Source organism: Polistes dominula, unplaced genomic scaffold (assembly GCF_049000335.1).
Source record: "Polistes dominula isolate Pdom_NZ unplaced genomic scaffold, Pdom_raw_medaka contig_28, whole genome shotgun sequence".
NCBI lineage: Eukaryota > Metazoa > Arthropoda > Insecta > Hymenoptera > Vespidae > Polistes > Polistes dominula.
In genome coordinates, this window is record NW_028300879.1 from 3483055 (window position 1) to 3498733 (window position 15679).

Genomic DNA, 15679 nt, shown 5'->3' on the forward strand with positions numbered 1-15679 from the left:
TGAAATAAAATGAAAATAAACGCGTAATCGTAAAAAGAGAAATATTTGTTTGTTTTGATTCTGGTAGTAGAAGATAATCAAAATAAAGAAAAAGGATCAAAGATAAATCTAAAGAAAAAAAAAATTAAAGCATATACATTTTCTGATTAATGTTTCTTTATTAAAATAATTGTTTTTATTTTAATCAAATCGTAACTTTCACACTTATTGTAAAAATACAAATTAAAATAATATAACTAATATGTTGGGATAAGGGGGAAGGTTTAAGGTACATAGTTTTGCGAACACATTTCGTAAGGATGATTCGCGCGCTCGTGTAGTTCACAGCATGACAGAAAGCGTGAAATACATGTCGAAGGTCGAAAGAGAGTTTGCGCGCGTTGACATGCTGATATGTAATAGAGAATAAATGAAAAACGTGTCTGCTGTGTATTTATTCTGAAAGAAAGGAAGAATCATTAAATAAATACTATGTTTTCTAATGGACGTAAAACGATATTCTTGGCTGGTTGTGCGTGTATTGGAGCATACGTTGCTTATCGATATTGGAAAAAAAGAGAATTGAAGTCAATCGATGAAGGTTTCGACGAAGTTACTAAGGTTCCTTTAATGTTTCCTTTATTTTCAAAATAGATTTTTATTTCCTAACTGTCGAACGTTATTTCGTATCCTTTAAACGATCATGCTAATGTATATAAATAAAATTGATATCTATATACATATATATATATATATATCATTAATTAATCTAATTGCTCATATGTATATATATATGTATACGTGTATAAATTTTTATTTTATCTTTGACAGAATGATTTGTTTTCAATAGATATGTAACAGTGATTTGTTGAAAGTTAATCGACAAGTTGAATCTATTGTGAAAGATAACCTCTACAGTACGGCTTTCTAATGTCACAAACATATACACATACACATACAATAATGGTGTAAAAGTTAATGATACATTTGAATACATTAAAAAAGATCTCTTAATTGCAGATCGATGACAATTATGAAAAGAGGATACTTTTACTTGGTTTAGACGGAGCAGGTAAAACGTCTTTAATGAATCAAGCATGCATCATCTATGGCGATAAACAACCGTATAGAATTCCACCTCAACCTACTCAAGGTTTTACTGTATATAGAATCAAATTTGGATCTTTTACATATAATGTTTGGGAAAGTAAGAACATTAAAACGATAGATTCTATTTTCACTTTTAAAAGAACGTTAAGAATTATATGTCATTATATTAGTTATCTTATATTAAATAATGATATACAGTTGGAGGTGCAGAAAACAATAGGAAGTATTGGTCAAACTTTTTACAAGACACCGATCTTTTGATATTTATGGTAGATGCTTCTGATACGAGTAAATTATCTTTAGCTGTTTCAACGTTCAAACAATTATTAGGAGATTCACGAATAGATACTGTACCAATATTAGTTGTTGCCAATAAACAGGTAAACAGTGTGTTCAAGTTTGAAATAATTATATTTATCTGTATTTTAGAAAAATGTATAATATTTTCTATAGAAAATACTTTGTTACATATTATTTACAGGATGCTCCTAATGCACTTACACCACATAAAGTAAAAGAAGCTTTAGATGTGGAAAGTATTTCTCCACATAAACATAAGGTAGAAGTTATCGGATGCCAAACGAGGCCTGTACCTGATCTTCTATCAAGCTCCATAGAATGTACCTCGTATCATAAGTCTGTAAGGACTGTTACTACAAAATTTTGTTCTATGATTGGTTAATTAAGAAATTGGCATTTTTTAATTTATTTATTTCATTTATTCAAAGTTTGCACAATTAATCTATATAAACAAAAACAAATAGTATAGTAGAGGAAACAAAAAAAAATATATATATATATATGTATATTTATGATATAAAAAAAAGACTGCAAAATGCTTAATATCAGTTAAATTTTGTGTTTATAATGCAATGTTTTATGTTATATATATAACGGTATTGCCATAACGTTGCTGTGATTGAATATATTCATTTTTGTAATATATATATATTATTTATATTATATACCATTCCTCTATTTTTTGTTTTCAATCTTTATTAAGTAAAATATTAAAATGTAAATGTATTATAAAAATGAATTCCTAATCACGTATAATATATATATATATATATAGAAAGAGAGAGAGAGAGAGAGAGAGAAATTTTTATACAAAATACAGTATTTTATAGTAATTAACTTGATTCTACATTTGTTATAATCAATGTTAAGTTGCAATTTTCTTAGATAAATATTCATTATATTGTTCTGGTATGCCTTTAAAAGTTTTTATTTTAGCACGAATCTGTTTCCAAGTTAACTGATTGTAATTCTTCTTGTCGCGTGCCATAGCCTAGATAAACAAATTTTTATTTTATATTTTGTAGACAAAAGAATTTGTAAAAATAAGACTTTTTCAATGATGTAATACATACCTTATAATCTTCTCCATATTTGTCTAATAAATAAGTGATAAACTCTACTTGACCATTTGGTAAACGAAACCTTCTTTCTCTAGGTGCTTTTGCATCTCTTTCTAAAGCTTGTGCGACATGAATTTTAGCTGGTGTTTTTTTTATATCTTCATTCTCATCATCGCTATCAACTTCCATACCATTTTCCATAAATTTTTCTTTAACTTGTTGCAGTAAATCTTGTTTTATATTAGGAATTTTTAAATTCTTATTTGGATCATATACTAAACCCATTTCTTTTAGATTGCTACGTGTTGATTTAGTAATCTCCCATTCTTCTTTTATATTCTTGCTATATAAAATTATTTTGTTATTAAAAAGTAATAAATAAGAACATAATATGTAATAATGAATAATATGAATAGGTTATGTTTACCATTCAATCGTAGGTAGCTTTTTTAACTTGTTTCGTAGTCTCTTTCGATTTACATTCACACGATACTTCTTCTTACGCTTTACTTTTCTTATTTTCGTCATTTTTTAATAACGAAATATATTGTTAATAAATAAATATAACAACACGCGATGGCACGTGTATTTTTTTCACAGCTAAGAACGTAACATTCAACACATTTTATGTGTCGATAAAGAAGAGTTACTAATGTAAGTTATCATATGAGAAAAATTTCTTGGTAATAGATGATATACACAAAAGTATAAAAAGTTGCCTATCATCAGGCGTAATATTTAAATTTATATAATTTTGTTCCAACTTTTTTTTCATTCTTTTTTTCGAAAAAATTCGAATATTCCAAAAGAATAAAATTCATATATTATCGTTGTAAAGATTTCTAATATTATGGGGATAAGTATGTTGAAAAAATAATTCTCATTCACTATCAAATAAGTAAATATATTTGTATCAAATCAAATTGAATGGTGAAAACACGGAAAAATCATAGCATTCAGGGTAACATAAATATAAATACTTATGCACTACTCCTACTAAAGATTTGGTACGCATTCGTTAACAACGTTGACATTACTGTACGATAACAACTTTTAGTCGATTACAATAATACGGTAAATTTGAAAATAGAAAAGACGAAAAACGTAGAACGAACGAGAGAGATCTAACAAAGAAGTATTTACATATCAATTGAACGCTTAAAACCAATATCATCTCTCATTATCAATTAGCCTTATTCCGAGTAACACAGTGTTCTAAAAATGGAGTATTTTTCAGGTCTACACGGTAATGATGTGTGAAGGAAAGAGGAAATACACAATGTAAAAAAAAAAAACTAATAAGAAAAGTCGCCAGGGTCGAAGGATGTCGAGTTTATCACGATTTACCATGCATAGCTAGTGCCTAATCCAGTGAAAGTGGCGTGTACGACGGGAGCAGCGTATTCCGCGGCATAACCGTAGGCAGGTCCAACATGTGCTGTTTTAGCGATAACAGGGGTTGCAGCGACGTGAGCAATAGGAGCAGAGTAAGTAGTCTTGGCAAGAACTGGAGTAGCTTGTGCTGCATATCCATAGGTGGTTGCTGCGTAAGCTGGGGCGGCATATGCAGTTTTGGTGACTACAGCTGGGGTAGCTACAGCTGCTTTGGTAACAAGAGGAGCAGCTGCGTAGGTAGTCTTGGTTACGAGTGGTGAAGCATATCCGTAGGCAGAGGTGCCATAGGCGGTTTTAGTGACGACTGGGGCAGATTGAGCGGCATAGCTGTAGACTGGAGCTGCTGCGTGGAGTTGGGAAGCCAATACTGGTGTAGCTTGGGCAGCATATCCGTAAGCTGGAGCAGCAGCATAAGCTGTCTTAGCCAGGACTGGAGCAGCGTGTGTAGCGTAACCGTAGGCTGGTCCAACAGCATGTGCAGCGTAACTGTAGGCTGGAGCAGCAGCATGTGCAGCGTAACTGTAGGCTGGAGCAGCAGCATAAGCTGTCTTAGCCAATACTGGGGCAGCGTGTGTAGCGTAAGCTGTATAAGTTGCTGGTGCAAGTGCGGCTTTGGCTACTACAGGAGCAGCATAGGTAGCTGCAGTGTAAGCTGGTTTAGCGATCACTGCTGCTGGTGCTGCATAAGTCAAAGCATCGTTGGTAACGTGGCTGTTGCTGACGCGCACTGAAGAATGAGCGGTATCTTCGGCTCTCGAATAACTCGACACGACGTTTTGTCCTGCATAACCCTTCTGCGTGGACTCTTGGCTGTAACCTACGCTGCTGAGATCGGCAGATGCTGTGGCAATGTCGTATGCGGCCGGTCCGCCAGCATGGGCTATCGCCAAGAGAGCCGAGAGGACGAATAACTGCAAAACATATTATTTTATTATTAATATCTTTTTCTCGAGTTTAAAATATTATATACTAGATTGTTTATTAGAGATTGCTCTTTCACATACATAGTCATACTTCAATTTCTAGGATATATATAAAGTTTCTTACAATATAATGTAATAAATCCGTTTACCAGTCTTTTTGACGGATACGTTATACTCACCTTGAATGCCATTTTTCTTGGTTTTCTTTAGTAGGAGAGCTACTTGTATTCTGCTGGAACGAAACGATCGGCCCAGTATTTATATGCCTCCGAGATCGTAAGGGAGTCGATCGAATTTTGGGCACCCTATTGTTCAATACGATTGGACATGAAAGATCGAGGGAGAGGGAAATACACGCGGATTTCCTTGTCAGAAATTACTAAGAAAGGGAGATAGAAAGTAAGAACGAGAAGGATAGTCGATTAAGAGGGGACAGAAACAAATTCCGGGCGTGGTCCTCACTTCTTGCCGAAATTAAGATCGGCCCGTTTGGTACAGTCGAGGTCATTAAGGCAGGTCGTAGAATTTACTCTCGAATTTATTTTATGGTAATTCTTGTGTTTCTTATTTATATTCTCTATAATAATTTTACTCAAATGTTTATAGTCTCAATTTTATTGATAATCAAAATCAAATAATTAAGTTTGATTATTTATTTTTTCTACCCTTATTTTTTAAATTAAAAAAAAAAGCATGATAAGCTTCTATTTGTAATTTGAAACATACTATTCATTCAGAAAATATTAGATCATATTAATATAATTTATTAATTCTTATGCGTTATTATTAATTTATCGCTGTTATAAATAATTCTCAACATCGCAAAAATAAAGTGATATCATTTTATGTAACCTGATACATTTTAGCCGCATATGATATTGTAGAACCTCCCAAGGACAACACTTTCTCCCAATTCTGACACTGACATAAGCCTTGTCACATATGTAACAAGCCTGATGTGTAACGTCCACACACCTGCGTTCAATTTCGTGATCTATATAACAAAGGTACGATCAAGATTTTTATAAAATAGAACATAGAAAGTTTTAAATCATGAATACAAGCAAAGAAATTAAATTTTATATAACCAAAAATCATAGCCAATATTGTTAGGATTTTCGCTGACATATTTAATTCAAACCATTTAGTAATCTCGAATCCATCTTGAAACGAGTTCTCCTGTTCGTTCATTTACATTTTAATAATAGTTTGAAATTTTTATATAAAGTGAAAGTGAATATTGCAAAAGGACAAGGAAAATACGATTTTTTTTTTACTACTTTATAATATTTAATATAACTAAATAAAATACATATACATTCATAAATAAATACATGAATAATACTAAATAAAATGTGATACTTCAAACATTAGTTTACTGAGTATATACAAAAAATGATGCCGAATGATATTCTCTAAAAATCGAACTTGTATCCATTTCCGCTGACCTTGACATGTGCTACGGAGGGTGCCGATGAATAAGCAACCCCCAATAAGTTTTGCGATTGATGTTGCTGTTGACGTTGTTGTGCATGCTCTTGTTGAAGTTGGATTTGCTCTGGGAGCTAAGAAAGATCATTGGTGAAAATGATCATCGTCAACTTCTTGAATTTCTTCTAAGAATTACCTGTGGTGTTTGAGCCTGAGCTTGAGCCTGAGCTTGAGCCTGAGCTTGAGCTTGAGCTTGAGCTTGTGCTTGTGTCTGAGCTTGCCTGAGAGCAAGATACTGTCCCAATTGTCCTTGATAAAGTGCATTTGGGTAATTTTGTGCCTGTGCTTGTTGTAATTGTTGCAATTGTTGCAATTGTTGCAATTGTTGAAGATACGCCAATGTAGCGCCCTGATCAAACTGTGCTTGATACGGTAAAGGTGAAGGGCCTGAGGCAGAGAGACCTGGGGCTATCGATGTAGTTGCATAACCATGAGGAACGGGTCCAAAAGGAAAAAAGCCTGAAATGCAATATAGAAAGTTTGAACGTGTGTGCGTATAAAAATATCCTTGTACATGTATTTAGGGCGGAGTCGTTAAAGTCTCTTGTGTAATCAAATGATAGACAAGAGTATAACATTTGACATGTATATAAATTATGTATGTGAAAGAGAATTTTAAATTTGTATTTAAAAATAATTCAAATACGAACCCAATCCAGGATTTCTATAAGAAAGAGCTTGTGCCAAACTTGGCAATACTCTTTGAGCTAATTGTGGATTTCCGATAGATGAACTAAAAGATTGATGAGAACTTGGACCACCGAAGGAAAATGACGTTTGTGTTAATCCTGGTCTTACGAAACTAAAAGATGCGTGTTGTTCCAATCCACCCAAAACGTTCGTAGGTTTTATCCCACCTTGCACAGGTGCTTCCGTTGCTACCAAACTCCATAATAAGCTGCCGAGTATCGTATATTTCTAAAAGAAAAATATTACAAAGGATAATCCAATGAATACATTATTTTTATTCATTACAACAGAGAAAGACTCGTAGAAAAACAAAATAAAGAATTCTTATTTTAATTAAAAATTGTTTCATTGTTTTAAAAATTTCTTTTATATATTAGAAAATATTTAATAATGAACGGATAAGTTGTATCTATGAGTATGAGTTAATACATATGATATTATATAAAACAAGGACATAATATAATATTAATCTAAAATCCGGATAATCTCTACGAACACGAACCACTTTTCGTCCATGACACAGATTTAAGGGAGAAAAAAAAAGGTGTAACATTAAAAGTCAGAAGCTTCAAAGCAAATAAACTGTAGTTTTTTTTTTTTCGAATTATTCTTTCTACACAGGTAACTCGATGAATCGCGTACATGTACGTTTCTATTCTTTTTTCATTGTTTACTGATTATCATAATGATTTCTATTGTTGATAGGGTATAGTCAATTGAACAATGAGTTGCTTTTACATCGTTTCAAGAAACATTGAATATTTCGTAACAAATCCTTTCTTCACGCACCAAGGTGAACCTCTTTGACCGCCTTCCTTTTTTTTTTCTTTTTATTTTCTCTCCTTTATTATCTTTTTTTTCTTTTTTATTCTTTCGTTTTTAAAATGCAAAATTTCTTCTTTCAACGAAACGTAATTTTGTCAAACGTTATTAAAAATCTTAACGAATAATAATTGTCACTCACCCACATCGCGTTATCGAAAAATAAAATTAAAGGAAGACACTTGATCTTGACAGTAACAAAAATCCAGACGATGTTCCAATGAAAAGTTGTATCGTGGGGAGTTATATACCACGGAAGCGGTCGAAATAAAACGTGATTAGAATCCCAATGATATAGTTTCAAATACACAAGGATACTTTCACCTGGATATCGGTATCGAATCATCGTTGTGAATCGTAATTGATTGATACATGATTTTTCCTAAATTAAAATTCATTGTCTCGTTTTTACATTTATCTGTAAATCATTTATAATTATATACTAATACTAATAATAACAATAACAATAACAATAACAACAACAGTAATAATAATAATAATGGTCAAAAAAAAAGAGAAAGAAATATTTACAATATGTATAATTATTATTTTTTTCATATCTAGATTTATATATATATACCGTATATTTGAGTCATCTATAATGAAAATTGAAATTGGTAAAGAAAGTTACTTTCCGTCCACCTAATATAGAGTCTACCTTCTCGTCGGACTATTAATTATGGTCTATCGTTTCTTGAATATTAAGTTTGGTCTAATATCTCAGACATTTTACATGTAATTATTATATTATATATATATATATATATATGTCTACATTTATATATGATAACTTATTTACATATAAAGTATCTCTCTCCCTTTCTATTTCTCTCTTGAAGGTATATACAAGATAAACATTTTTGTTGTATATTTATTTTGGTAAATATTCTGAAAGAGAAGCATACATATTTCCTACATTTTCGTATTACAATTTTCGTATTCTTATTACTCTAATATCGTTATAAAATCTTATTGTTAAACAATAATCGTTACGATCAATATATTATGTATGTAAATATATATACCCACTCAAAAGTGAAGGTACAAATCTAAAAACACGTATCTTTATTGATATGAGATAATTTTAAATGTAATGTATTTTGTAATAATAATAATAATAATAATATGGAGGGTATAATGCGAGGAACGATGCAAATTTGTGCGTTGTGACATTAATTTGTTTGATGAGATTTTACATGGTTGAAAAGTATGACTGATAAAACATTCCCATAGCTGTCGTAGCAAACAATGAAAAACAAGTCCACCATGTTGCTAATCCTAACAAACCTCTATATACATCGATAGTGAATATCTGAAAATATATAAAAATAACAATAATTCAATCTTATTTATTATATATCAATGTATATCATTGATGACAAAAGCTTTACCTGTTTTAATGAACCAAATGTATGTTGAATTTCTTGAGCAGTTTGCGTTACAGTCTTTTCGTTAATCTCTGCACTGATACTTTGTACAATTCTATTTGATTCGTCAGCTGGACATTCTTCAACCAACGTACCCTTAATAATACCTTCCCATGTATAATTACCTATCAAAATAATTTCAAATAGTAAAAAGTAATTTTACTTAAGAAAATATTATATATTTATATAATCTTACCAAGAGTCTTGTACATAAATGTAAAGAACAAACACATAATAATTGGAACAATAAACTGCAATGCTACTACGCACAAGTAATAAAATACAGCTGCTATCTGAAAATAATATACTATGTTTATATATTTTCCACGTATATTCTAATAATTATATTTATATGTGTGTGCATGTACCTTCTTTTGCAATTCAACATTGGTTATCCTTCCTGCTTCTTTTTTCTGATTTTCTAACTTTTGTATAGCCAAATTTAAATAGGATTGCAAATACATTGGCATTAAAATCATTTTTAATAAAAGTGCTAGAATAATAATGATTAATCTCATGCTTTCAAAAGTTGCAGCAGTCATTCTAAAAAAAATGTAACGTAATTAATAACAATTATCAGATTTTATTGATCTATTATAAAATGAAAACATACAGTGGACCATTCATTCCTGTAAAAATTCGAACAGTAAGATAATCTCTGCTTATGGGTTTAATCCATAGACATGTTAACAGAAGTGGTGATGCATAACTTATATTTGCTATTAGCAATAATAGTTTTCTATTTTTATAATATCTGAAAAAAAAAAATATTTATATTCTATATTATATATATTCTAAACACTATGATACATATTCAAATAATGTTTTATTATACTTTAATGCATCCCAATGCATTTTTGATGCTCTTAAGCCTGGAAAAGTAAAAAGAGATCCAAGAAGTCCACACCACAAAGCAAGGAAGAACTTAACTACGATTTTAGATGCAGGACCCCTAAAATATAAATTTATTAAAAATGAAATATACAAATTCTACTTGGCATATTAATAAAAATGATAATAATAATAATAGATAATTCATATCATTGGACTAGAAAAGGTGCAAGCATTTGAAGTTACAATTATGTGCAATTAAAAAAATTGTTTTAAATTTAGTAGTACTATGCAAAAGCGGTATGTGTGTCTCCCTGGGCATCCAAATACTACTGGCTTACGTAGAAGAAAGGCCTTGATTGTCTAAAAACAAGGATGCGCTGTGATTAAAGCTTGTATATGCTTTATCCAGTCCAATCTCAAGATTTTTTTCATCTACAATTAGCACCACCATAGCTATAAGAAGATATGAGAATCCGGTAACAATGCAAGTAGATCTTTCACCAACGCTCTCTTCTCCTTTAAAATATCGTATCCAAAGTGAAAGTAATACCTTACTATGATTTATTTAAAGAAAATAAGCTTGTAATATTGATAAAGATTTGTAATCGTTTCAGATAGAAAAAGGATACAATGCAAAACCCAATCCCAACGTGCACCAGAGCATGCTTAAATTGATTTCATCTTTAATCGGATAGAAATAATTATATACCTGTCAAGTAAAAAAAAAAAAAAAACAACTAATAAAGAGAATATCTATTTGTTTCTAATATAATTATAATACAAAGAATGATTACAAACCTCTGTCATGGCGTATACGATAGTAGCATAAATGGAAAAGTCTAATAACCATTGATATTCCGTATAGTACTTTAACTGAATTATGTCTAGTACTGTAATCTTAGAACTTTCTAATGTTAGATCCAAATTTCTAGGGACATGAAATACATCTCCCACCTTTCCATTTTCTACGTTTTTACCTTTTTTATGTTTTTCTTTGGGTACACCAGCAAGGATTCTAAGTTGTTGATCCGTTGGATGCAAATAACGCTCCAATCTGCAAATGCAAATGTTATCAATGCTCTGAGAATATATCAATTTATTTCTTAACTTACCCGGTGGAACATAACATCCATCTTGCTAATGAAAAATGTGGACTTAATTTTTGAATGACGCTGACCATAATAAGAGTGATAACAAGTTGAGCACCTAATAGAGCCTATGAATTAACATAAAGTATATTTTAATTCAATACGTATCATTTATGATTAATTTTAAATAATTTGTTTACGATCAACAATAGATAATAATAAGTTTTATTTCTTTGTAAATTTTTATTTAAAAGTGCAAAAAAATAAAAAAAATAAAATGGGATATGTGAATGTAACCATAACTATTTACCATGTTTATGATGATAATTCTTAAATATACTTAATTTATAAATTTCACAAAAATGATTGTCTCATGGTTTAAGTAATGTTTTCATTTAACGAAATATAAGTAAATTCTAAATGACACAATGTTGAATTATCTTCGTTTTAGATCTGGTAAAGCATAATCCACCATTCTAAATGGCACACGCGGTCAACTAGCTAACTTTATAAATAGTCAGATGCTGGTAGACACATAGTACCGTACACATTAGGTTCTTTGCCTGCGATATTCTAGGTTATTCCAAATTATTTCCTATTCATTTACATATAAGTAAATGGGAGAGAAAGAGAGAGAAAGAAAACATATTAAAGAACGTCGGTACATACGCCGGTAGTGACCTCTGTCCAGTACTGTAAGAAACATCTAATAAAACATCATACTCCGTTGATAACTAATTTAAATATGAACTTTTTTTTCTTCGATCTAGACTGAAATAGATCACCTAAATTTCACATTTTTTTTTTTTCAACGAAACATTTATTTTTAGAATGATTTTACGATTCACAAATTGTATCAAGAAAGATACAATGAAACTACATTACTAGAGAAAAAAATTTATAACAAAATTAAAATTAATAATATTTATAATGCACAATTTTAAATCTTATATTAATTAATACATTTTCATACAAAATATTATAATTGTTTTCTAATGAAATTACATTGAACAAATGTAACATTTTTAAATATAATATGATTATACTTTAGATGTTTATTGTCAACATGAACCCATTTACGCAAACGGTAATACCCGCAGCCAAATAAAAGAGAAAATATTAATAGTAATAAAGCAGTGATTGTAAATGGTGCTAGAAAGATTAAAAAAGAAAAAAACAATGCATATTAAAAATAGAATAATCGAAGAATGTCGAAACGTTTAAAGTATACAGGTGAATTAATGTATATAATTAATTGAACGATTAATATTGAATTTTCGAATAATATAAAAACAAATATCTTACATAAATGCAAAAAAAATCGATAAATCATACGATCTAACTAAATAATACGCATATCAAAGAATCAATGTCGTAATATTATTTTTGAACGATTCGTTAGGATAGTATCTTGATAATAAATGAAATGAAACATATATAGCGTCTTGTTCGACAGGAATAATATATTATCAAAGATAGTAATCATTTTGTTGAAAATTTTCCTCAAACATTTTCAAAAGACCGTACTTTCAATTATCTTGAATGAAATGATGAGAAAAATAATAAGAAAAATAAGAAACAAGAAAATTGGTCCATGAACGAAAAATAAGAAGAATCCGCATTGCATTTCGATTAATCATAGGATAAACCGATAAGTATGTGTGTTGAATTCGTGTAAATTAGTGTGCGTATACGTGCGGGTAGAAACGTATATACATCAGAGGATCTTTGGATTGAACATTTGTCGAAGGAAGGAAGCGGAGGAAGAAGAGCCACCACTATAAAAACAAGACTCTCATCATCGTTGCTCGATCACATGCCGACCAGTATTCAGCCGAGCTTGGACGACGTGTTAACAGGTTCGTAAAGGTTTATTTCCGTTTTTTTTTTCATTTTCTCAAGCAAGATCATCGATGAGAATGAGTAACATTCACTGTTATGATCGATCGATCCTTTGTGAATTCATTGCATGAAATGCCCTTCGAGAAAAGAATCCCCTTTGAGCGTTTATGGTGATTTAAGTATTAGAACAATTTCATTTGTTAATTCATTAAGAAATACATTATCAAATATTATTGAAAAAAAATGTATTAGACATTGGATTATAAATATTTGTCATTTTTCTTATCTTTTCTTTACTGTTTTTCTTCGAAATTTTCTATTTGTAAAATGCAGTTTATTAAATTATCAAAACGACTAAGTTGTAACGTAATTCGTTGACAAATTAGCATACACGTCTGTATCATTCTTATTAGCATTTAAGATTAGTTGCATCAAGGTGAAGGTTGCATTATGGAAATTTTATTTCGACTCTGTTTATGAAATTCTTCGAACCGATGCATTATAATTCCATCTGCATTTGTTCCTATGTAAACAAATTAGTATAGTATCTTTCATAATATCATTTGCAATTATTACATAATTCTTGTATACGGTATTATTCTTCTAATTTCTTTATTGTTCGTTTGAATTGTTAAATTCAATATATTTCATTTTCTCGCAATCTGACTTTGAATGTGTCAAGTGCAGAATAGTACGGATGTAGGCTTAGTTAGTTAGCTTACGTAAGATTTGAAAGTTATGCATTTTTTTCGATGAGATATCTCTTTTCTAAGAAAAGCACGTCCCCGTTCAAGATGTTGGATTTTCCACGTTCACTCAATTGTCTTCTTCATTCTTTCTTCATTATTACAATTCCATTAACAAATGATTCGAATAATTCATCGTTTCAAACTAATTATTCTCTCTTTCTGTCGACGTTTTAATTTATCCAAAATAAATTGATCATTTAATAGAAACTTTTTCTAAATGATGATGCTGCTTCTTTTAAGTTTTACTGTTATATAGTTCAGTTAAAAAAACAAAACAAAGAAATAACAAAACAAATAGAAGGAAATTGTAAAAGCATCGATGCAGGTGACTTAATATGGTATCGAGAATGATGCCAGAGATTTTATTAGTCGCCAGACTGGTAAGATCATCCCATGCACATTATAATTTGTTTCTATCTTTCTCGAGATCTGAAAATCAACAAGAAAAGATCAATTCCTTAAATGTAAAACTTTATTAATTCGTAACGAATAACGTAGGATATATAAAATGAATTCTGAAAACTCGTTGACCCGTTAGCAGCGAACTGTTTATATGATTCATCCAAAAAAATGTCTAAGAATAAACGGATAGAGTTTTAAAATAAAGCAATTTAAAAGTCTTTCCACATTTTTCTCGTTTGTAATAATTTTCTTTTTTAGTTTTATCTTATATTTTTTTTTCCCTTTTTACAGATAACCATATAACATAATGTCATCTACAATTTCAACGAGTTTTACTCTTCTTCTTTTATTGGGACTAGTCTCATTTCTTTTTGCTGCAAGCATCAAACAAGAAGAACCAGCTAATGTTCAATGTCATAACAATAAGGAATGTCCCAGTGACCATTGCTGTGTCCTAGGTGTGTTATAATTTCATTTTAATTGAATTTATAATTGTTCTCTATACTTTTTAATCATTCTAACTTTATAGGCGGAGGAAGATACACTATACCTCAATGTAGTCCTTTGTTAGAGGAAGCTGCAACTTGTCGACCTAATAACGAATTGCTCAACATGACTTTACATTATCCGAATGATACCCAGTTGAAAATAAGTGATGTATATCATATATTGTGTCCTTGCAATGAAGGATTAATATGCGACCGTAAAGAAGGCGTTTGCATAAACAATAATTAAAAGTATAGGTTTCTAAAATGAAAATGAAATAATTTATAGGACATCTAAGAATAATACTATGTTTTATCGTTAAAATAATTATTCTTATTATTTTTTTTTTGCTTTAGTGATGTCTCTTTCTTTTCTATTTGTATATACACGATTATTCAGTCTTTAATAAGTTTTGGAAAAAAAGAGATATGAATAAGGTAACGTTTTTAATATTTGAAGAGATTAAAAACGTTACCTTATTTTATTATGATAAAATAAAGACCAAAGGATTTGTTTTAAGAAATTACTAGGATTAAGTCTAATTGTATTATATAAAAATTGAAAATTGAATAATATTGTGTCCAATATATAAAAAAACATCCCTAGGAAATTGATACAATAAAATCAGATACTTTATATATGTAGGAATATTACACAAAACATTAGAAGTTACCGACATTCCTAAAAATAACATCCTTACCATTGGTAGGTTAATTTTTTTCTATCGATAATCTAATTAAACTAGGACCCTATTATAAATAGTCTGTATAAATAGTCATTCCTAAGACTATATAATAACATAGAACATTAAAAGTGCACTGTAGTATAAAAAATCTGTCACTGGTGGCGTCTTGATCGTTTCGATCGGAACGCGCCTAGCGGCGGAAATGGATACTCGACAAGCAGGGCAGCCACAACATCCTATCTACTATCGCCCACTGGTGGTCACAGTGCTAAGATAAATTTTTTTACAAGAGTGCACTTCTAATATTCTATTTATTATATATTCTTTGGTCATTCATATAAAAATATTAAACAATAAAATAACAAATTTTACCTATTCTTTGTCAAAATATAAAT

At 30.1% G+C, this 15679-nt stretch overlaps 6 protein-coding genes across 6 annotated transcripts; 2 read left to right on the forward strand and 4 right to left on the reverse strand.

Moving 5' to 3' along the window:
* Positions 1–330: 330 nt before the first annotated feature.
* Positions 331–2034, forward strand: LOC107070432 (ADP-ribosylation factor 1). The gene is made up of 4 exons (XM_015328638.2): positions 331–600; positions 1000–1186; positions 1288–1469; positions 1571–2034. Exons 1-4 carry the CDS (start codon positions 472–474, stop codon positions 1769–1771), a joined length of 699 nt encoding a protein of 232 aa, XP_015184124.1. The 5' UTR covers positions 331–471; the 3' UTR covers positions 1772–2034.
* Positions 2035–2191: 157 nt separating this feature from the next.
* LOC107070433 (nucleolar protein 16) lies at positions 2192–3079 on the reverse strand. Its single transcript, XM_015328639.2, has 3 exons — positions 2878–3079; positions 2463–2793; positions 2192–2380 (listed from the first exon to the last, which is right to left on the reverse strand). The coding sequence occupies exons 1-3, from the start codon at positions 2976–2978 to the stop codon at positions 2255–2257; spliced, it is 558 nt and encodes a 185-aa protein (XP_015184125.1). The 5' UTR covers positions 2979–3079; the 3' UTR covers positions 2192–2254.
* A 141-nt stretch (positions 3080–3220) lies between these two features.
* On the reverse strand, positions 3221–4959 carry LOC107070456 (uncharacterized). The gene is made up of 2 exons (XM_015328691.2): positions 4948–4959; positions 3221–4756 (listed from the first exon to the last, which is right to left on the reverse strand). Exons 1-2 carry the CDS (start codon positions 4957–4959, stop codon positions 3794–3796), a joined length of 975 nt encoding a protein of 324 aa, XP_015184177.1. The 3' UTR covers positions 3221–3793.
* A 926-nt stretch (positions 4960–5885) lies between these two features.
* On the reverse strand, positions 5886–8471 carry LOC107070455 (uncharacterized). Its single transcript, XM_015328690.2, has 4 exons — positions 7914–8471; positions 6910–7177; positions 6396–6718; positions 5886–6333 (listed from the first exon to the last, which is right to left on the reverse strand). The coding sequence occupies exons 1-4, from the start codon at positions 8115–8117 to the stop codon at positions 6184–6186; spliced, it is 945 nt and encodes a 314-aa protein (XP_015184176.1). The 5' UTR covers positions 8118–8471; the 3' UTR covers positions 5886–6183.
* A 153-nt stretch (positions 8472–8624) lies between these two features.
* On the reverse strand, positions 8625–11780 carry emei (transmembrane protein 161-like emei). Its single transcript, XM_015328688.2, has 11 exons — positions 11431–11780; positions 11145–11248; positions 10831–11086; positions 10662–10741; positions 10371–10586; positions 10034–10150; positions 9812–9952; positions 9567–9741; positions 9395–9491; positions 9163–9323; positions 8625–9083 (listed from the first exon to the last, which is right to left on the reverse strand). The coding sequence occupies exons 1-11, from the start codon at positions 11431–11433 to the stop codon at positions 8964–8966; spliced, it is 1470 nt and encodes a 489-aa protein (XP_015184174.1). The 5' UTR covers positions 11434–11780; the 3' UTR covers positions 8625–8963.
* Positions 11781–12819: 1039 nt separating this feature from the next.
* Positions 12820–15237, forward strand: LOC107070439 (astakine). Its single transcript, XM_015328649.2, has 3 exons — positions 12820–12979; positions 14405–14571; positions 14643–15237. Exons 2-3 carry the CDS (start codon positions 14421–14423, stop codon positions 14846–14848), a joined length of 357 nt encoding a protein of 118 aa, XP_015184135.1. The 5' UTR covers positions 12820–12979; positions 14405–14420; the 3' UTR covers positions 14849–15237.
* Positions 15238–15679: the final 442 nt, after the last annotated feature.